General features: G+C 49.9%; 1 protein-coding gene across 1 annotated transcript in view; it reads right to left on the bottom strand.

The window, feature by feature from the left end:
- KIRREL3 (kirre like nephrin family adhesion molecule 3) overlaps positions 1-22,051 on the bottom strand; it is a 130,491-nt gene that overhangs the window by 51,191 nt on the left and 57,249 nt on the right. The window contains exons 5-6 of the mRNA XM_074162283.1: positions 7,448-7,605; positions 3,631-3,781 (exon numbers count right to left, since the gene is read on the bottom strand). Of these exons, the coding sequence (XP_074018384.1) occupies positions 3,631-3,781; positions 7,448-7,605 (309 nt within the window). The remainder of the gene's footprint in view (positions 1-3,630; positions 3,782-7,447; positions 7,606-22,051) is intronic.

The following is a 22,051-nucleotide window of genomic DNA, read 5'->3' as shown; positions in this document are numbered from 1 at the left end:
CAATTTACCCTAATCTCATTTTAAAATGTGCAATTCAAATGACAATAAAGATGGGCGCAGTTGGGAATATAAATGAGCTTCCCTAACATAACAGCCCAGAGATATATAGTGGGCTCCTAATTCATTTGCAGGCATCCTGACACTTCCCTATTGTTATACAACAACAGCTAATCACCTTCCTTTGTTAAGTATGAATCACACTTCTCTTTAGTAGCTTCCCCATTGTTTGATGGTTTAGTAGCTATGCCTACGATTTACAGAGGAGCCTCTTCGTATTAAAATGAGCCCAGCTCCCTCCTGCACTCAAAATAAAAAAAAAAAAAAAAAAAAAAAAAAAAAAAGAGATTAAAAAAAGAAAAAAAAAAGAGCAAAGGAAATGAATTAAAGTCTTTGATCTTGACTTTCACAAATGGGATTGGGCTTTCTAATATTGCGGTAGCTTCCCCGCGAGGCGGCGGGTGCCGCGGATAGCGTGGGTTTGGGTGTGCGAGTGTGTTTTGGGGTATTTTAAAGCAAAAAAAAAAAAAGTGAGACAAATTGTAACTCATCAGAATGTAATTCCACTTGGTTACAATTATAATTCCTGCCTGGCTTCTTGTAATTAATTTGAATGATGGAATCAGATAGAGCCAGCCTACAGGCAGCCGGGAGGAGAGCCTGCATGCAAATGCTCGCACGCCCAGGTACCACGGGTCCCCGGGGGCTCTCACCAGGGCACCGGCTTCACTCCTCGCCAGCCGTGCAGCCAGGCAGGCACCCAAACAAACCCCTCGGCTCTCCTTATTTTAAATTAGCACCTGGAAAATGATCACTGGGATCCTGGGCTGAGCTCCATGGGCTGCAGGCACTCCCAGACCCCCAGACGAGCCCTTCCAAACCTCTACCCTGACTCCAAAAGCAACCTGCGGGCCAAATGAGGAGGAACGAGGAGCTGGAAGCTGACTAAGATGCTTCTTCAGCTTTAGGCTTTCATACTCCCCAGTAGGAAGCACAAAAGGGAATAAAATACTCCAGCGCTACAAGGATAAACACAGCAGGAAACCCTCCAACACAGCGATGTGCCCCTCACCCTGATCCGCAGACCCTCCGCTTTCTTTCTCCTACTCCCACCTCCTGCAAAAAACACCGATGCAGTCAAATCCCTTCTTGCCATGAAAAAAAAAAGGTGTAAAAATGAGCAACTGCCTCTGTGTGTGCAGAGGCTTGGAGCAAATGGCTTTGGATAAGCAATATCCCTGCTCCTCCCCATCCCCGCACGCTGGATGTGCATTTCCATAGAGCCACTGGGCTCTGGCAGTATAAATAGTTTATGGCATATCAAACTATTAAACATGATTTTAATCCCACTTGTGATGTTCGGTGCATAACTCACAGGAGGCTGACTTTGATGTGGCTGGTGGAACGGAAATCACATTGAACAGATGTTCCAGCTGGAGTCGCTTAGTGTTTCCATTACAGACCCTGCTCTGGGTTTTTTTTTTTGAGTTTTTTTTTTTTTCAGTTCCTTTTTTTCTTTTTTTTCCTTTTTTTTTTTTTTTTTTTTTTTTTTTTTGGAAAGGGAGGGTTTTATGACTCAGCTCTTTCATTGCTGCTAAGACAGGCAGGCAGTGCCTGCAGGAGATCGATGGGAGCCGAACTTCAACTTTGCATCAGCTGAAAGAAGATATTCTCTCTCTAACCCCCATCCCGGTGTTTCTTTGCTGAGTGAGAGCATTTTTGACGCTCTTTTGAGTTGCAAAAGAAAACGAAAGCGGGAGGAGTGATTTACCAGGCTGCTGCTTCCTGGGAGGGATTATTTTTGGTTCTTTGGGATTATTTTGCAAGGCCATCTCTTTCGAACTGTGCAGCTGGGCCATGTTTGCTGTGGTGGGAACGGTGGAGGCAAGGATGCGCAGGCTCCAGGGTGAAATGCAGCAGGTTGTGCTGGGCTGGGGAAAGCTCCCCAGCCAAAACCTGCTGCCTTCCTCCTTATCCTTGCAGAAACCGCCTCTTTTTTCCCCGCAAGGTTCTGCTTCTCTGGTGGATGTTGGAAGAAGACCCACTGGAAGGATGACCTTTCATCACCGGGGTGGTGCAGAAGGGTATGTAGCCTTACCCAGGACAGTTCCCCAGGAGAAACGAGTGGCCCAGACAGTTTTTGCTTAAGAAAAGTACCTTTAGGTCTTCACAAAGCAAAAGCAGCCAGTTGCCTACCAGGTTGGGAGTGCAACCTAATGGACTGGGCAGCATCTAGAGCAGGCTCTTCCGTCCGGGATGAAATCCACCCCACTGCAGGCTGGTTAATCCATCTTGGTATTTTTCTGTCCCTCCATCACCCATCCAGCACTGGGAAATTGATATCCTCATTAGACCCCATTAAGAACAACATACTTTTAATAGCTGGATAGGATATTATTATTATTACTTTCACAGCATGGAGTATTTAATGGCTTGGAGTGGAAATTGGTGTTCTTTATCGGGTCTTTCTGTTTTCAGAGCAGATTCTGTCAGGCTCAGAGATTCAGCTCACGTCCCCTGCCCCGCACTGTACAGCACAGTGTAATGATGTCTCCGGCTTCGCGTTGTTTGTGAGAACGCCTGTGCGTCTCCAGCTATTGTAACTGTTTGCCGGCTGTGAAATAACCCATGCTATTATCTCATTTTATCTGGCCGGTGCTGTCAGGACATGCTATCCAGCGACCCAAGAGCCTGTTAATCTTCCGGCAGCAAAAGCTGGAAGTCTTAAATGGTGAATTTTCTGCTGTGCTTGAGTTTGTTGAGCCAGTTTTAATTGGACTCTGGAAAGCAGCTGGCATGCTAATATCGAACACCCTGCATTTGCAAATTGTTGGTAAATACAGCTGCAGGAATTGTGTGTCTGCAAATGAAGCCCGGCTGGAGGGAGGTCAGGATGAGCCCGAGAGCAACAGCTATTGCAGAGGAGGAGGGAAGAGACCTGCAAAACGTGAATTGTTGAGGAGGAAGATTTTGCTTCATGGATTTACGGTAAAGCATAAGTGATGTGGCTCTCGACACCTGTCCCCATCAGATGGTGACTGACACTAGCTGTTGTTTCACGGGAGGGAGACTTCCCACCAACTGGGTGTCTAACATGCTGTCTCAGTGGAGAACAATACAAAAAACTTAGCATTGAACAGCTTGTAAGACTGGAAACACATGTTTTTGTACCAGAAACCTTAATGGGCATTATCTCTGCTACTGGTTGAGTCCAGAGACACTGCTTGCTCAGCCAAAACCAATTGGGATCCATCCCTGCTCCAGAGAACCCAGAGACGATGATCAGGGCACGCGTTCTGGCCACATGAAACACCCACCGGCCACCCAGAGCACGGCAGCCGGTGCTGCTTCCGCTCAAATCCACAGATACAAGACATAAAAGCTGGGAAGTAGCCTGTCCCTGTGGGTGTCCGTCTCCATCTCATGCCTCATGCCCCACAGAGTTCAGGGGAGATGAGAGCCGTCTCTGACTTCACTGTATTAATATACCAGTAAAGGGAAACCCCCAAACCCCAGCACCCTGCCCCTGACTGGGGTGAGACCCATGCGGGCAGCCCTGGGGATGTGATGGAGAGAGTGGGAAGGCTGGGATCCCACAGTACCCAGATCTGGTCCGGCTGGCCGCCTACTCACGCTGGATATCAATGGTGACGGAGGTCTCCTTCCCACTGGGAATGGCTTTGTTGGTGGCGCGGCAGACAATGCTCTCCCCGTTCTCAATGTCGGAGGGGGCGATGAAAAGGGTGCTCATGATACTCTCCCTCTTGCCGTCACGGAGAAGTGTCTGTGGGGTGAGAAATGAAGATGAGAAAAGGCAGTTTCCTACAGGAGAGAGGTCCCTTCCCCTGGCCGAGAGTTGTGCCAGGCTCTGCACAGCCCTCGCTCCTGCGAGTTTCCCAGCCAAGCAGTGCGCTCTGCAATAACAGTCCCTCTGGCTGGAATCTGCCAAGAAGCCTTAGGGGAACAGCACAGGCAAATTTCACTGCGCTTCCCTGGGAATTGGGCACTTAACTCCCATCTGCTTCCCTCCAGCCCTGCTGTGCCTGGACCTGGGAATCACAGCTCCGGCAAGATTTGTGTCACCCACCATCCCAGGAAAGAGGGAGCTGGGGAGAGATAGGGGAAGCAGCTTCTTGAACCTGCTGTCACCTTCTGTGCCAGCTGCCCAGGCCACTTTGCACAGCAATGAGTGGTGACACGGGCTGGCAGTGGCACGGGACTGATCCTGGCCACGGGTCCCCCGCTGCCACACACTGGTCCAGCCAGCCCACGGTAAATCATCACCACTCTGGCTGGCCTCGTGCTGGTGGTCATTGTGATGGAGACCCAAGGATGCCAGAGACCCAAAACCTCGAGCCTGGTCCAGCAGTGGTTAACCAGCTCCATCTGCTCAGCCTTGGCACCTTGTTTCTTCCCTGGACTTATCTGACTTCAACTTCTAGCCGTGGTGCCCTGCCATGCCTTTATCAGCGGGAGCTTTATCAAACTCCTAATCCTCCTGCAAGTCCTTACAGATCGTGGTCATGTCACCCTGTAGCCCTGGTTTTGGTCAATTAAAGTGATTGAAGCTCTCAAAATGTTACTCGGTTTTCAATTTTGTAGTCATTCCCTGGGCTTTCCTCTGACCTCTCTCCAGTTTATCAACACCCTCTGGGGACAAGAAATGCCAGACACACCAGAAACACAGCTTTTCCCAGCCATTAATAATAGTGGTAAATGCCCATGGACACATCCATCCCATAACTATGTATTTTGGACCCTACCAGGCAGCTTTTCTCGCTAAGTCTGTATCCTTCAAGTTTCCTCCTCACAATGTAAGACAAGTGCTTTATTGAATTATAAATATATGGCAGGAGGACTAATGCTTTCACCACCTGGGCTCATCATGACACAGCGTTCGCACACACAGCCTTGTTCCTCTCTAGCACACTAGACAAGGAACGATGCTGAGACACTGTCACCATAATCAGACCAGAAACTGGGGAGAAGCAGGACTGAGACCTATTAGTATGTGATGGTCAGGGCCTGAGGGCACCAACAGAACTTAATTTCCCTGATGAACCTTATCTGGGGACTCTACCCAAGAGCTCTTCACCCAGGAGCTGTATTTAAGCTCCAGCTCTAGCTCAGGCTCTGTTTTGGGTGTGATGATGTGGACTAGATTTCCTGCCTTGGCTTTGGAGCTGCCTCATCACTATGGACTTCCTGGAGATTGCTGAGCTGTGCATGACTTTGCTATGACCACCAAACCTGCTCTGCTCATCTTGTGCCCTTGGTGGTAAGGATGTTGCCCCTCCTGTTCCTCCCTTGGTGGTGAGGATGCTGCCCTGTGCTTGCTTTGTTGTCACCCTGTGTGCCCTTCCCTTGTGGGACATCCCCATTTTTGATGCCGAGGATGTGGTGACCCCCCAAACTGAGCGTTGTGGTTCCTGGCTGTGTAGTACCTTCCCCCCAGGTGCCCCTGAGCTCTGGGTTGGCCTCCAAACCCTGCAGGATCCTAGAATATGGCTCTAGGGACCAGTCCCTGTCCCCTTCAATAAAAATTGGGTTAAGTATGGGGGGTTTTCAGTCAGTTATGGCTATTCTGGCTGTGATTGGGGGGGGGATGCATATTAATCAGGTGGTGGATTGGAAATTCAGAGAAACAAAGAAATTATCACTTAGTATAAAGGGTTTCAGGCAATCAGTAACCTGAACAGTGCTGCTTTTTGGTTGACTGGAATATCTGCATAAATGATATCGGGGTTGGGTTTTAATTTTATTGAGAAAGTAGAAAGGAAAAAAAAATTGAGGAATAATCTTAAAGGGAGCTTCAAAAGGGAAAGGCTTCTCAGGCCCCAAAAATCAAACCCTCCCATTCAAAAAATAGCTAAAATTGGCTGTTAGTTTTTCTGAGGGGTGTCTTACTTTTTTAACCTTTCACAAGGTTAAGACAATCACAAAAATGGTCAAGTTAGAGGTGCTGGCTTGACCACCCCCGGGCCCTGGAGCATTGCTTTTCCCTGCTTGTGCAGGGCTGTGTTTGTGGAAGGGGCTCATGGAAATCTCCTGCAAATCAGGAGATGCCGAGGTTCAGCCTCAGACATTGAGGTTCTGTTGAGCCCAGGGGAGATGCTTCCCCCCTGCAGAACAGGGCTCCCCTCCCAGACCATCCCTGGCAGCTGCTTAAAATGTTATGGAAAAGTCTGTCCCACATGTGAGGTGGAGCTGCAGCCTGAGAGATCTGCTGCGGGAGGTTTATTTTGTTGGAAATAATTTAACGAAGATAAAGGTGGGGGATTCTTTCTTCCCTGCTACCCATTCGTTGTGGGTCTGAAAGGGAAAGGGCTTCGGTGCTGGTTCCCCAGGGTCAGGTCTGAGCAATCTGCAGTGGAGAAGGCGGCTTGGGGTGGGCAGAATAACTTATAAACAGCTGTATGTCAATGGCTTGGATTTTAATTAATTTCACTTGATTTGAGAGAGTGAGAGGTCAGTTCTCCCTGGCTTTAATTAGTGCTGCCTCTTGCATCGCAGGCAGGGAGATGGGGCAATTTCCCCCTCTCTTCACACTCCTCAGCTGGATGGAGGGAGCTGAGATGTTGGTGTGCTCTGCAGAGTGACAGGGAGGAGGAGAGGAGGGCGCTCTGGCTCCTCGGCTTCTCCCAGCGGAGCGGGATGTTGCTGGAATGAAGCTGGGTGGAGGCTTCGCAGTGGCAGCAGAGGGTGAAATGTTTATTAAAAGATCTTCAAGAGCTTGAGAGGGATGCCTTTGACTCCCGACTTTGAAGTTTGCTTGCATTACAAATGGCTGCAAACTGACCCATTTTATGTCTCGAATTATGTTCTTTAGAAATTTTCATTAGAAATGTCAAGTGTTACTGAATCTTTAGCACTTACTTATCAGGCATCTATAAACAGGAGAACATGTGGGTACCCATTCTGAGTACATTGCTGATTGCTCTTTGATGTTTTCCTTTATGACCCAATAAAGGCTTTCTGTTTAAATTAAAAAATGCCAACAGCCCTGACAATTCTTCATGGAAAATTGCAGCTGGAGGAGGAGACATATGTCACTGCAACCACTTTTCGATCCAGAGGCTCTGCTACAGCCAGGTCAGTGTGTTGCTCTGCACAATATTAACACCACACGCAGGTGGGATTTTTGGGGGGAGAAGTGCACACACCAGGCAATTTACAAGCTGTGAGAGGGGGACAAAAAGCCAGCCAAATTCAGAGTGGAGCCCATTTTGGTGACAGCTTGTGGTTTCTCACTTGCATCCTCCTGTTTGCCTCCCAGCCTCTCCATGGGGGAGCTTGTGTGGGGTGATGTGGGGTGGGAGTCTCAGCTCTGCAGAGCTGAAGGTGCTGCCCTAGATATTCTGGGGCTGTGTGAAGAGCAGTGTCAGGCCTGGTCCACCTTCCTGAAGCCAGGGAATGGCACAGCCTTTGTCCCCAACCCATCCTGCCTCACCTTGGAGTAAGTGGCTCCGTTGATGACTTCTCCTCTCCGCATCCAGATGATGGAGGCTGCTGGCTTGGCGTTGTCTGCGTGGCAGGTCAAGTTGAGGGGGTCTCCTGCTCTCAGGCTGATGATGGGTCCCCCCATAATGACAGGATCATCTGGAGGAACTGCAAGGAAATGGCACAGAGGAGACAATGTCATTCGCTATAGCATTAAACCAACATTCCTGCTGCTCCCTGTGGGGACTATGACCTCTCAAACCTCTGCAGCTGGCTTTGATGGGGCTGTGGCATCATGCAATGCCATCCCACCATGCTGGCTTGCCTTTTGCTGCTTGCATAAAAGCTGTGCCCCAGATTTGAGCCAGCAGAGACTGGCTCAAATTTTAGAGGGGACACGGCCCAGGTGGTTGTCTGAGCTTTGCAGTAATATGAAGGATCAAGCCTGTAGTAGAGAAATCCACTAAGGGCTACTAAATAGCACCTCTGGTCCAGGACGTCCCAAGGTGCAAACTGTGGAAGGATGGAGAGCATTTGAAGGAAATGGCCCGGCTTTTCTTTTCCTCCCCAGGCACCTATAACTGGCTGCTGCTGGACACAGGGTATGGGGCTCAGAGGGGCTCTGGGCTGACCCCTGTTCCTCTGGCTGCAAATTGGAAGGTAGGTGAGTGTGATTGGGAGGAGAAGGGCGGGAGAGCTGGGTTTGGACTGTTGTCTATTGCACTTTGGGGGGGAAAACAGCTTATTATGGGCATCAGGAGTGTGGTTTCCAGCCCATCTGCCTTTGAAGAGGGCTCCCTTGCCAGCCCTCCATCAGGAAGGGATAGAGGAACCCCTGAGCACTCCCTCACCCTGCTTTGATTTGCCTGTCGCTTTCGCTCATCTCTGCTGCCGTCTCGCTGCACAAAAGGTTGCGAAACTCCTCTCATTTGGTCAGACTCCCTCGCACCGCAGCGAGTCTTTTAAGCGTCTCCCTCTGTGAAAGCAGATTTTGCCGGCGGTGTCAAGGAGACATTCCTTTGAAACCACCTCAGCCTGACAGCCTGTGTGAGGCTGCGTCCTCATTCCAGGACCGAGGTTTTGCTGGTACCACACGGCCCCTGGGCATCTCCGTTCCTTGTGTTGGGAGGCACTTCATGCCACAGACAAGGAGGGATGGAAATAGGGAACCTGGAGATGAGGGGCACCTGGGCATAGTCTCCTCTTTTGTGACTAGCTCTTGAAGCCTGGCAAGGCTAAGCACCCCCAGCATGGTAAGAGATGGAAATTCAGCTGGAGAAAGGGGATGCCCTTTCATCCTGCAGAGAGGACCTTTCATCTCTGCCACCCTGACACTGGCCCAGGTTGCACAGAGAGGTGGGAGATGCCTCATCTGTGGAAACATTCAAGGTCAGGTAGGACTGAGCTCTGAGCACCCTGATCTAGCTGAAGATGTCCCCGCTCATTGCAGGGGAGGTTGGACTAGATGGCCTTAAGGAGTCCCTTCCAACTCAAACTCTTCTATGACTGGGTCTGCTCTAGACAGTACCTGCTCTGAAGATGGAGGGGTCTGTACAGCTGTCAGTCTAGCTCTTCCCAACCAGATCCTTTGGGCAACCAAATGCAGGTCTTGCTACAGACAGACGTGTTGTCCAGCTACCTCATGGCTGGCTTCTGGAGCTCTCGAGGCCCACGCAGCATTGGGAAACCAGCAGAAACAGTGGAAAGGCATATCCATTGCTGCCCCTCTCTTGCTCCAGCAGAAGAGCTCATGTTAGCAAAGGGTGTAGGAAGAAATTGCTGCTTCACACCCAGCTCAGGAACAGGTGGCAGAAGCCTCCTACCCTTCAGCATCCTCACTGGGGGAGACCTGCCATTTTTCCACCAAAGTGGAGCTGCTTTTGTTACAAGTCAGAGCTGTTTCCCCCTCCCTGAGCGGGCTGGCACCAAAAGTGAATGTCAAAGTTGGCCAAAGACCTCTCTGAAATCCCTGAGTGTGTCTCTGCGTCTGCTCCTGAGCTGCCCCAGTATTTTTAGCTGGCTGAGAAATATTGAAAAGCTCCTCACTGGCTCCTCCAGTGCTGGGCTGAATTCGGGAGATGGAAAGGGATTATGTTCTCTGACAATTCAAAGGTGGCTGCCCGCATCCGCACAGGATTTGTAGGCAAGGCAGATGTGCTGGTTGCACACAACGCTGGTCACATACACATCTGCCAAACGCTGTGAGTAATGGGATTTTTCAGCTCAGTGGGTGGAACCCAGGGACTGGGGGGGAAGCTTTTCTACATGGATCCAAAATGTATGTTTTTTTTCAGGCTACAAGAGTGGAAAAAAAAAACCTGTGAAAATCTGTAGTTTGGGTTAGTTGAAATGCGCCAGCCTCTGAAATATGAAAATGTGGAAAATTCTGGTTCTTTCTGATGCTGTTTAACTATTAAGAAAGTATTTCTTTTCACTTTTTAAAAAACAACCCTTTCATTGGATGAGTTGATGCTGTTTAAAAAAAAAAAAAACAAACAACACCCTGATATTTTTCAATAGTTTTTTCTCCCTCACTGAAGCTATTAATTGAATTTGACCTCAGCTTGTACAATATTGGAAATTCATCTAGTGAAGCAGGGAAAAAACCAACCCACAAGCCTTTCTCTGAAGAGTCTCTTGGTATTAAATGAAGCGACTCTTATGGTGGGTTGTTTAATATTCCTCACTGGTGTCCTTCCCCACTTGCTGACAGCTGAAGACTTTTTTTTGGCAGCCACTGGCTTAACATCACCCCCTCAAAGCAGTCCAGCCTGTCCCGTAGCTCCCCATGAAACTGAGGGGACATCATGGCACAGGGTGACAACCTCGTGCATGGAACCACTTGTTTTCCTCGTGCCAGAAAATCTTGGTTTGCTCCTGTTTCCCACTATTGGATGAGCAGCAAGACTTGGGGAGCTGCTTAAGGAAATGAGAAGGAGAGGGAACTGGTTACATTTTCCCAAGTAGGTGATTATCATCCCCCAGTTATTTGTGCAGCCATGAATGATTGATGGTCTCCAGCTCACTAACCAGGGGATCAGGCTGGGGGGCAGAGGGGCTGGTGAATAGGAATCAGCAATGTCTCTTAACAGCTCTAACTTCTGCAAAATGAAGGATGGATGTTTTCCTTCCACACTCAAACTCCAGCCTGGGAAAGCAGGGAAGAGGAAGAGAAGAATGAAAGATAAAAAGGGAAGAAGAAAGAAGGTAAAGCAAGAAGCCGGTAGCGTAGAGCCATGATCCATTATTCATCCACTGTGCTCCCAGAATTGGTTGTTATAATAAGGCACCACCACAGAATATGGTCTCCCAATTTTTAATCACATAGATGCAGAAGTGCTAGCCTTTCTGATTAGAAAGGGATATAAATAGGAAGGGTTGTTTGGGGTTGTGGGGGTGGGTTTATTCCTGAAGGCAAAGAAAATGGAATTAACCTTTACATGCCTGGAAAGTTTGAAAAGAGAATGAAATGAGAAAGAGAAGGGATCCATGATGGCTCAAGCCCACAAGAGTAGGAACAAGCTGGGGAGAAGGATGACATGCAGCTGTTTGAGGTGGGAGTCCAGACAGATTATCCCCAAATGTCCATTGCACTGAGACCTTCTGGGTTGGGAGGTGAAAAGCCCCGGCAGATCTCCTGCTCCTCACAGTGTGCTCAGGACCACAGCTGGGGAACTGTCCTTGTCTTCACTGCAGACAAAACCTTCCAAAGAAACCACGACAGGCTTCTCCCCATCAAACCCCTGATTTTCTGTCAAAACACAGGGCTTGCTGAATATTTTTAAACCAGCCTTGGACAGGAATTAATCTGTTCTCTGTAGCTGTGAGCTGCTTGGGTGAGTAAGGACAGCTTGGGGTCTTTGCTCCTTGCCCTTTGGAGTGCTTTGGGAAAAGCCCATTTTACAGCACATCAGCATAAAGAAATACGAATAAATGAGTGTTGCTCTTGGGCTGTGCATTCAGCAACTTCTTAAATTACTTGGCTAGTTAGAGGCTTTCCTGCACACAGTCCCGCCCTGTGAGCCTTAACTGTATGATTAATCAATGGGACCCCGCAGAATTAATCAATGCTGAACTGATACCCCGGGCTAACACCGCAGTTTTGACTAAGAAAGAACATGGATGTCTCTAAACGCTCCCGGCAGCCGGTCAGCTGGCCAGAGCTGTGGTGAGCAGACAGAGCCTCAATTATTAGCAATATTTATTGAGATAACAGGATCCTCCAGGCAGAAGTCAGCTCTTGGAAGTGGAGAAAGCAAAAAGCCCTCCAGCCACCAGCTCTTCGTCCTAATTAACACTGACTGCTGTGGTTTTTTGGGGGTTTTTTGGGTTTTGTTTTGGTTTTTTTCCCCCCTCTCGTTGTTGTGGCTGGTACTTCCTCGCTGTTGAGTTTGTGTAACCCAACTCCTCTTGGGACGGTGTTGAGAGATTCAGCCCAGCTCCTGGGCTGGAAAGGCAGATACAGAGCAGCCCCCAAGGATTGCTCTGAGCCGTGTTAGCTGTAAGAAATGCTCAGCTGATGTGAGACTCAGCACAAGTGTCCCCCTGAGGAAGGAGATCCCCTGGGTAAGGCATCACAGATGCATCGCTCATCGTCCCTGCAGGGTCTGTGGCACTCCGGGCTCATCTTATATGTGTGTTAAGCAAAGAACAGTGACCAGAAGATGCTCTTGGTCATCACAAACTGTTGGGAGATGTTTCCTACTCCCAAAGCTTGGGTCTAAGCCTAGGCCAAAAGCATCCCCAGCTTTTTCCTAACAGCACTTGGGCCAGCTGCCTCCCAGCAAGACAGCCCTCTGCAAACATGAGGCCCCATGGAGATGATGAAGCCAAGGTGAAGATGGGTATGTTTGCTCCTGTATTTTGTCTCTACAGCAAGGAAAGTGCAGGGAGCCCCAGGGAGACAGCCCAGAGGGATTCTGCTGGCTCAGCTGACCCTCTCGTGCAGTGAGGATCGATCTGGAAGCCTTGCTTGTTTGTGTATTCAGATGTCGCATTGCAGGCATGTCAGAGGCATGTTTGCCTCTTGTAGACAAGTCAAGCTTATGAGGGCATCATAGCACACTTGCTCTGGGTGACTGTACCCGGTCTGATCTGCATCCAGCTGCCTGCTGGGGGGGAGCGTTTTCATGATGAATCCTGCAAAGAACATTTTCCTTTGCAAATTCAGTCTCTGGTCCATGCTGGGGTGTTTTGAGCCTGGGTTTGCTGGCTGTCAAGATGCTTGGGAAAGAAGCAGGATTCAACCTGCAGGCTCTGCGATCTCCTTACCTCCCCAGGAAGATCCTGTCCTGCTCCAAGAAGGAGCAGGCACTTGCCCTCTGCCAAGTGGTTAACGTAGCAAGACCGGCAGGGTGTGACTTTGACAATAAGCTTGGTGTTAATGATGTTCAACAAAATGAGTTAATTAGCTGCTCTATCATTTTTGTGCTCCACTTGGGACTGGCACATCCGCCTCGCTGCTTGATAACTGCTGGGAGCTGCCTCCTCTTTGAAGCCAATATCTGCTTCCCCTCCAGCCTTGGGGTGTTTTGCAGAGGTCAGTGGTGTTGCTCTGCAAAGGGGCTCTGGAGACCTCAGAGGGGTTTGACCACACTCATGGATGTTGAACTCAGTTTGAGACAGGCAGGGAGAAAGGCTGTGGAGCTGATCAAAGGAAAAGAGCAGCTTTTGGACCAGGTGAGATCAGAAGAGATTGGCTTGTTTAACTGGGGAAAAATGAAGGCTGGGAAACTTTGCAGTGAAAGAACTGGGGGAAGGTTGGGAGAAGACAAGGGAAAAGCAGGAAAATTTGGACACTGGGGAAGAAAGAAGGTTCTCGGTTTCATCAAGGACAGCTTCCCAAAAGGAGAAAAATGGGCTAGAAAAAAACCCTGCTTTTAGGATGGAGCTTGGTACAGTGGATAAGAGAAGCCCCTGGTAGGAAGGGTGTTTCTGGCAGTAGTTTCCCAGCAGGCTGTCTGGGATCTCACTGTATTATCAAGCCTGAAGGCTACAAATTGTGAGGACCTAAACCACTGCAGAGCAGCTTACAGCTACATGAATGTTTAGCTTTTCATTTATCAGGACTTTACACATTTAGGATTCAGATTTCCAGCAGCTCTTCAGAGCAAGGAAGGATATAAACAGGCTCTGAGGTTTTGTCCAGCACTTTAAAGGCTGAGATTTTGCTGTGTCTGGGTGCTGTCAGGGGTTCTGTTTTTCAGGGCAACACTAATCAGAGACTTATGGCAAGTCTGTGGGGCTCGGTGACCTGAGCTCTGGAGGAAACCTAATCCTGGCCTGTCTTCCCCCTCAACCACCTTGGCACGCATCCATTCCACCTCTCCCCTTCCTGATGCAATTAGAATTGTGATCCCTTTGCAGATGAGGAGCTCTGGCAGGTAAGGAAAAAGGGACGATATAGAACAAGTGGTTCAAGTTTGCAAATGGGGTTGAGAGCCCTGACTCCAACTCATAATACCCCCCTGCTCCAAGCATGACGGACCAGATTTCTCCTTTGCATCCTACATCTGAAGCCTGAAGACCATGTCTGTCTGCAGGCTGCTCAGTAGGGTGAGGTGAGGCTCTTCTGCAAGGAAAACAACCAGCGAAGCTGCCTGTGTCCTCCTTCCCTACATCAGGCAGGCTGAAAAACATCAGTCCGTGTTGTGCACTGTCGATTTAGAGAGGCCATGCTGGCTATGGTGTCAAGGCTGGCACTGCCTCAAAGCCTACAGCCCCCTACCCTGTGTACTGCCAGGCTCTGGTCCTGCTGACGTTGTGGGATGGAAGGCTGGTGGTTTGGAGGATGCCTGCGTGACTGGCACCCTTCCTGTGTCTCTCCTGCCAAGCCCTGGCAGGGTCACCCACCCTGGGAAGGATGGTGATGGGATGGGGCTCTCCTACAGTGTTGGCATGGTCTGTGTGATACAAAGTCTTAACGAAGTGCCTTAGGGTCCTTGCTTGGCCAGGGATGGATAACAGAAGGGGGAAGTGTTCCCTGGAGGTGTTCAAGACCATGTTGTACGGCGCTTTGAGCAACTTGGTTTAGTGGGAGGTGTCCCTGCCCAGGGCAGGGGAGGTGGAACAAGATGATCTTTAAGGTCCCTTCCAATCCAAACCATTCTAGGATTCTATGTCATGTCTAAAGGCCCTTTGTGGTCCCTCAGTGTCCATCCCACATCTACCCCAGCCTGATGCTGCTCTGCTGCTGGAGTTCTGCCTCGTTCTTCTTGCTGACCCAGGGGAGCTGAGCCTGGGCAGCCTGAAAAATGCAGGGCAGCAGCGGGTACCCTCAGAAAGGTGCCTGGCTGCTGCCGAGCAAAGGCGGAGAGGAAACAGATGCAGACAAACAGCACAGCCTGGGGAAAACACGCTGAAAAATAAATCAAAAGAAACAAGGGGAGCAGGGAGAAAAATAGTGATGAAAGTTTAAATAGTGCATCTCTTTCTCGGTCCTATTTGTCTTGTGGCACCTCAGTGTGTGTGTGTATAAGTGGGAGGGTGGGCTGCCAGTGATGATGCCGCCTCCTCTCCATCCCAAGGGGACACAGGGATGATGCCCAGGCAGCCAGGGGAGGGTGACTCAGAGCAACCTGTTCCCCTCCTGTCTGTCTCTGCAGCTGAGCACAATGTGGGGACCTTCCTCACATTACGAAGCTCATGGGAAACAAACTACTAATATTTCCTAAAATCTTTTTTCTTCCCCCTTTCCCTCCCTAATCTTCCCATCGAGCTGCCCAAAGTCCCACATTTTCCAGAGTCCTTTGGGTCAGCAGGCTGGATTTCTGGGGTGCAACCGTGTCCTGCTGGAGAATGCAGATTCCTCAGATCCATGCCTTACCCTGCATTTAATGCCAGCGAAGCTTTCCCACTCTCTGTCCAGGAGAGGCTGATCTTGCCCCACCAAACCCTTCTCCAGGTCATGTGGAGGACTATCCCTTTGCTTTTTCAAGCTGGGTGGGGGTGTTGGTCCCAGATTCTTTCCTAGAGAGTGTTTTAAGTATTTTATTTTCATGTCAGATTGGAATTAAACCAAACTTCAAAGTTCTGAAATCCTTTGTGAGACCCGGCTCTGGGCAGCATCCGTTTTTGGAGAAAACAGGAGCAGATCTGACACAGGATAAGGGACCGTTTGTATTCTGCTGAAAAGCCTTTTGTACAAGGGGAAAAAAAAAAAAAACGTTTTGCAAACCTTTCCAAGCTTTAATAAACAGCCAGATGCTGTGTGTGGGGGCAGACGGGCTAATACTAATACTTAGCTGGCTAAGTATTGATTGTTTACGTGAAATACTCTCATGGCAAAGAGTAAGAAACTTAAAATTTCCTCTTCCAGGTGAAAGGGAAATACAACCCCAGCCAATATACTGCATTTGCCAGTTCCTCATTTAATTCTCCCAATCAAGTTGGTGTTTGGATGGATCAAACAGCTGCTGCCAAGCCCTAACTTGGGTCCTGAAGTTTTGGGAGGGAGATGTTTTGCTTTGCTCATGTCATCCTGGCGCTCCTAAAAGCGAAGGGGATTGCTGAGGATGAGGAGGCAGATGCGTGACCCATGGTGATCATAAGTAACAGCTCCAATTCTGCCAGTCAGGGCACGGAGGAAGGTCAGGGTAAAGCTTCCCAGATGTGTTGTGAGGGATGGGATAGGAAAGCAGGAAAAATTATCTGCCCGACTGGCCTTGTTACCACTGTGATAATCAACTTCATTACTGTGATCCCCTGTCCCACACCCACCCCAGCACAGGAAACTGTGAATGGCAAAGAAGGGAAACTGAGGCACAGAGAGACTGTGGGGTCTGCTTAACTGGCAGTAAAGTCACCTCGAATCCCAGGCTTTCCCAGCTGGATCAGCTCCTGTGCAAGCCCTGCTGCTCTGCCCAGCTGCCCCACACCGGGACCAGTGGCAGTCCCATGCTGGGAGCTGGGCACGACCCCCATCCAGTTGGGAAGAAGGGCTGTGGTTTGGCACGTGGAACTCTGTGGATGCTGCAGCACCTTCAGCAACCTTACGTTGGGCTGTGGTTTCAGACCCCTTTGGGGTGATGGTAAAACTGAACAACGCAGCTTTGGGCTAATCTGTCTCGGGACCAACAAAGGCTGCTCGGTTTGTCAGCCAGCAGGCGTGGAGAAGGAGCAGGGACCTGGTGGGTGACATCCCCCAAGCCCAAGGGCACCAGGGAAGAGCCAGACTGCAGAAGGGTCCTCCAAACACATCCCTCTCTACTGCAGCCACAAACCCCCCCCCGACACCCTCCCGCAAACAGAAATAGAAAGGGCTAAAGAGAAAGATTGCGGAAGGGACAGGCGGAACAGCCTGTCTCCCCTCAACTGCAGGACATGCCCGAGCCTTCTCCTGGAAGGGGGAAGAGGCAGGAAAATCATTCTCTCCCCGATGTAGGCCAGCACCCCCTGCCTCCTCCTCCTCCCCCTGTGTGCGCCTCCTGGGTGCAGACTGACAGATCAGAGAACGCAGGCGAAAAACGGAATTCATTATTTTTCCCCGCATGTCAGAGATATTTTCAAATTGTTTTTTAAAAAAAAAAAAAAAAAAGAGGAGGATTATTACTGTTCATTAAAAAAAAAAAAAATTAAAAAAAAAGAAAAAAAGGGAAGAAAGTATGCTCTGGAGTGAACCCCGTGAGCTGGCCCCCTCCTCCAGCCAGATGCTGCTGGTGGGAGCCGCTCTTAGATCTCCTCTTCTGCAGGACGGGATGGGAGAAATCCTGCCTGCTCCGGTGAGGTTCAAAGGCCCAAACGGTGTCGCCTGCTCCTCAGCCGCACGCCGGGTGCTCGCCTGTTACCGAGAGCAGGTCTCATCTGCGGAGCGCTGGGTCCCTGCCGCGCTCTGTGCAAATTTATGGCACGCAAGCAAATTGGAAATCGGTGCCCGCTGCGTGCTCGTCCTGGTGAGCTCATCGGGCACGTGTCCCCAACCCCCCGTGCTCCTGGTCCTGTAGAAACCAGGAGGTACCGCCAAAAGTCTGTGATGAGGAGCACTGCTGGAAGAACTGGGAGATGGGGACTCAATCGTTAAGATTAGGGGCTTGATTGTCTGGATCCATCCCAAGTCTGTGAATGCCTTGAGCTCTGTTGGCCATCTGTTAATTAGCCACAGGTACGTACTATCCTAAGGGCAAGTGCTGAGCCCTTGCAGGGGCAGGAGACCCAGCAGAGAGGAATCCTGCATCTCCCTTCAGGTGGGCTTTGCTGGGTTCCCAGTACAACAACAAAATGGGAAATGTGTAAGAGAATGAGTGGAAATGGGAAGGATTTGTCCTTCTGCCCGGCATGAAGAGCAGGGAGCGCATCACTTCCCACAGCTCAGCACTAGGAAGAACTCCCTGCCTCAGCCCACACCCAGGGAAGAGGGTGGGTGGGAGATGCCCTGGGGATGGGCACAGCCCTTCCCCGCTCCCTGAAGGCTGAGGATAACAAAGGGGGGGGGGGTGGTGTGTGTTTTTCCAGCCTTCCTGCATCTCCAGCCTCAGTCCTCCAGGCTCCTGCCTGGTTTACAGGGGCAAAGAAATAAAAAAGGCGTTTGTGTTTCCAGCTCAGTAGCTAATTTTCACTGACGCAATGGCTCAGTCCCAGAGGCTCTCTGCCCTCCCCGCTCCAGGTGACATTTCTCAGCCTTGCCCAGCTGGGATTTGCAGGTACCTGGTCTCAGCCGGCTGAGCTGGCCTTGGCTGACGTGAGGAGCCCCCGCCTGCCCCCACCGACGCTGGGCACGTTGTCACTTGATTGAGAAATCACAGGCGTGCCTTGTCATGCCCAGGCTGCAATTTGAACAGGTTTTTTTTCTACTTTGGGTCTGAGAAGATTGGTTTTATTATTTTGTTTTAAAGTGGAAAGGCTGCTTTTTTCTTTTTTTTTTTTTCTCCTTTTTTCCTTAAAGGCCACAGCTTTATCACATGCTCCCCTTTAAACCATGCCCACCCCCCGGCCTCCCCCGAAGCGGTTGGCTCTAACTGCTTTTCCCAGCTGGAGAAGGAGGCAGAAAGCCTGGACCTGGCTGCTGGGGTTTGCCACCAAGGAACCTGGGAACAGCAGTGGGGTGAGAAAAAAAGACCTTCGGGGAGGCTGGAACAAACATTCCCTGGCACTGCCCGTGCCCAGGACATGAGCTGTTACTGCTGTTTCATGGCCACGTGATGGCAGTTCATTTGGCCCTGTGGTTTCTCCCTCCCTGTCCCCAGCTGTTTGCCCAGCAAGTGAATCAAACCAAAGGAAAGGACGAAGATGTTTTGGCCCCGTTAACTTTGGGCGCTTACGAAGGGCGACGTGCAGGATTTCGGGCTGTTGCCAACACTGCTCTCCAGGCCCACCTTGGGTGAGACCTGCCAGCTGTGGGGAAAGCTCCTGTCTCACCTTGGCATCAGTGACAAGAAGATCTCGACTCAACCATCCCTACGTGGGCGCAGATACTTGCTCCCAAGCGCTGAGCGCCTGAATTGAGTTTGGAAGGATGGAGAGGCTTCCAGGACCTTCAAGCACGGCTGTGAGATGGAGATGAGCTAATGTAGGAGCAGATGAGGACAGATGGATGTGAAGTGTTGTCTACAGCTCATCTCTACACCGTGACTGTTGGAAACAACGTACAGCCATGTCTGATCTATCCCTTCCCAGCACCTCTCAGCCCGGGCCAGGGCAATACTCCAGTTTGCAGGTCAGCAATCAGAAGCCTTTGGAGATCCCTCCCTCCTAGGTGGGAATGGGCTGCGCATCGCATTGAGCAATGATCTTTCCAACTTCTGTCTGGGGAGAGTCCCACGAGTCCCACTTTTATCCCTGGAGGAATCCAGGGCAGCTCAAACAGCTAGCTGGAAATACAGTGCTCAGTGGTTGCTTTGTGATAGCACCGAGACAAGGATGCAGGTGTTAGCTGGGAGCGGAGAGCTTTGATCTGGGTACCAGCCGAACCCTCCTGGGTGCGAGAGGCCATCAGAAATAATAAATGAAGGCCTTAGAAAGAAACTAGTCCCCCACCATATCCCAGATCTGTCAGCGTTATTCTTCACTCCCATCTCCCGGTACTGGGGCCGTGCCGAGCAGCTGGACCCAAAACCCCCAGGGCATCCAGCACGGGGGCTCCAGCAGGTTAGAAAACACTTTGTCCAGCAAACAAGAAACAATCCCCCGTCCAGCTATATTTTAAGTGCTGTGCATTTAAAAATCAGGCCAACCCACCCACCGATGGTGTTATCTAGACGACGGGTGCCGTACGGTGCTTGCTGAATGCCAGGAATGTGTGTCCCTAATTTGCAGAGGTCACCAGCCCTGCAGACCTTCCTTCAGCCGCAGCAGCAATGAAGACCGAGGAAATCATTACAGATGGATCCGGCAGCCATCAGATGGGTTTGATCAATGCGCTGCAATGGCTTATCTCCGGCACTGGCTGGGGCCAGATGTTTCGGAGGAAAGCAAACCCAGCCCTTCCAGGAGGGAGCACGATCAATCACAATGTTCCCGGCATTGACATGTGTCTGGGCCCGCTCTGAATCCCGTTATCAGGCAGTGGCACAGCTCCATCCCTGCCCTATGGGAAAGGTTCAACCTTGCAGGTGCAAGCTTTGAATGCCCTTGTCTGCCCTCCCATCCCGCAGCCTTTCCCGAGATCGTTCATCCTGGCAGAAACCGCTAGCAGATCCCCCTTTTAGGACAAATTACCCAAGTCTTTAAGCCTCTGCTCAGAGGGAATTCCCCTGGGATTCTGTTCACTCTCAGGTCCCCCCTCTGATGGTATCCCCACAGAGTCAGACCCATTAATAGAGTTTGCCTCGAGAGCCTGCAAATTGCATTGGAGTTGAAAAAAATTGGGTTGCGATGGCAGGAATCCTTCCTGGTGTCTGCTTAAAGCCACGACACAAGGATCCCCAAAAGAATGGCTTGGGTTTTGCTATGTCTTGGTGGTTTTGCAAGGGTTTTTCTCCACGAGGAACACAAAAGATATGGGTGTCACCTCATCCTTAGGGACAAGGGTGCCTGTATAGCTTATAAAAACCACAAAACCCCAAACGGGAGATTTTAAGGGAAATAAAAGGGAGAAAAAGCAATGGGTGAGTTCCCTGGGCTTCAGCCCTCTAGAAACTTAATAGAAGTAGTTGGACTTGTGGGAGAAGAAAGAAGGCAGTGAAGAGAAAAGGGACCGGAGAGCATGGGAAGAAAGAGCTAACAAACCAAGTTGAGCCAAAGCAACTGCAGAAGGGAGCAGAGTTGGGCTAATTGCACCCTCCCAGCAGCATGCGGTCCCCTCCCAGCCCACCCTGCCAGCAGGACCCTGGCGCTCTGGGAAGAAAATGGTGCATTACGGCTCCCTACCACCACCTACCACCAGATAAATTGATTTGGAAAGATGCTTTGCTTTAGGAGCAGTTTACAGCTCAGCAACGCTCGATAGTAAAATAGTGAGATGTGGGAGGTGCTCATAGGCTCAGTGGGGTGAGGATGTGTAATCCATTAGGAACCTGCTTGCTGCAGGACACGGTGTGTCCTTTCTTTGCCGTCACTGCCTAGGGCTGCTCCAAAATCTGTGCCCAAATGTTTTTTTTCTAAATAGGATATTGATTTTATTTTTTCTTTCCCTTTTTTTTTTTTTGATTGATGGAGTGTTTCAGAGAAATGTCTGCTTTGGTGGAATTTTATTCTTCTTTAATTAAGGAATCAATAGCAAAAAAGGCAACAACACGCCAACAGGGGAAACATTTCAGTCAGGGACTCTCATTGCTCTTGGAGAACGATGGTGATGGTGATGGTGATGGTGCATCTGAGCAGGTTCAGCCTGACCTGGGAAAGGAGGCGAGGAAAGAGCAGGCGAGAGAGCACAAGGTGTCTGAGTGACAACTCCCAGGAGTTACTGCGACAGAATGGAAATAATTGCAATTCCTTATGATTTTTTGGTTTATTTTTTTTTCCTTTTTGCCTTTCTTGCAGTTCTAGATATTTGTCCTGGGTTGAGAGACACAGGACTAACTTTTCTTCTAACGCTGGGGAAAATTGCACTTTTAGAAGACTCTAGTGTCTGAATTTGTGAAAATATTTACTTTATAGCCAGCCAGGCTCTGTGGGATTCAAGTTTTTAGTGTTTTCGAGCCTTGTCAGGTGCAGGGACAAGGAGGAGCGAGGCCTGGGCATTTGACCCAGGCTGGCCAACAGGATTATTTCATACCATGAACGTCACATCCAATATAAATTAGAAAAGATTGCTGTGTAGGGGGCTCTCTCCCTGGTGGCGGCGGGTCCAGACAACTCCTCGCCCCGGTGCCGGAGCCCTGAGCCCTTCCCTTCCTCCTGAAGCCATTGCGCTCCCAGTGTCCGACATTTGCTGTCCCTGCTGGGAGTGCACAGCTTCCTACTGATAGAATTGGCTGAGGATAATTCCTGTATATCTTATATCAGTATCAGGATTAATACTGGTTCTTTAGTATTATTGTTAATTATTTAGTCTTAGTCTATTACATCTATTTATATTTCAACCCTTGTGTTTCTTTGTGTTCCCCTATTCCCCTTCCTGGGTGGGGAGGGGTCATCGGGTGATAGAATAATTGTCTAACGACAATAGATTGTTATGGGTTCTCTCAAACCATAACAATATTCTTCCTCTAACATCTCTGAGATATCATGGGTGGAAAGC

The sequence above is a fragment of the Numenius arquata genome, chromosome 22 (assembly GCF_964106895.1).
Source record: "Numenius arquata chromosome 22, bNumArq3.hap1.1, whole genome shotgun sequence".
Classification (NCBI taxonomy): Eukaryota; Metazoa; Chordata; class Aves; order Charadriiformes; family Scolopacidae; genus Numenius; species Numenius arquata.
The sequence above is the reverse complement of the archived record's forward strand: the minus strand, read 5'-3'. Positions and strand labels throughout refer to the sequence as shown.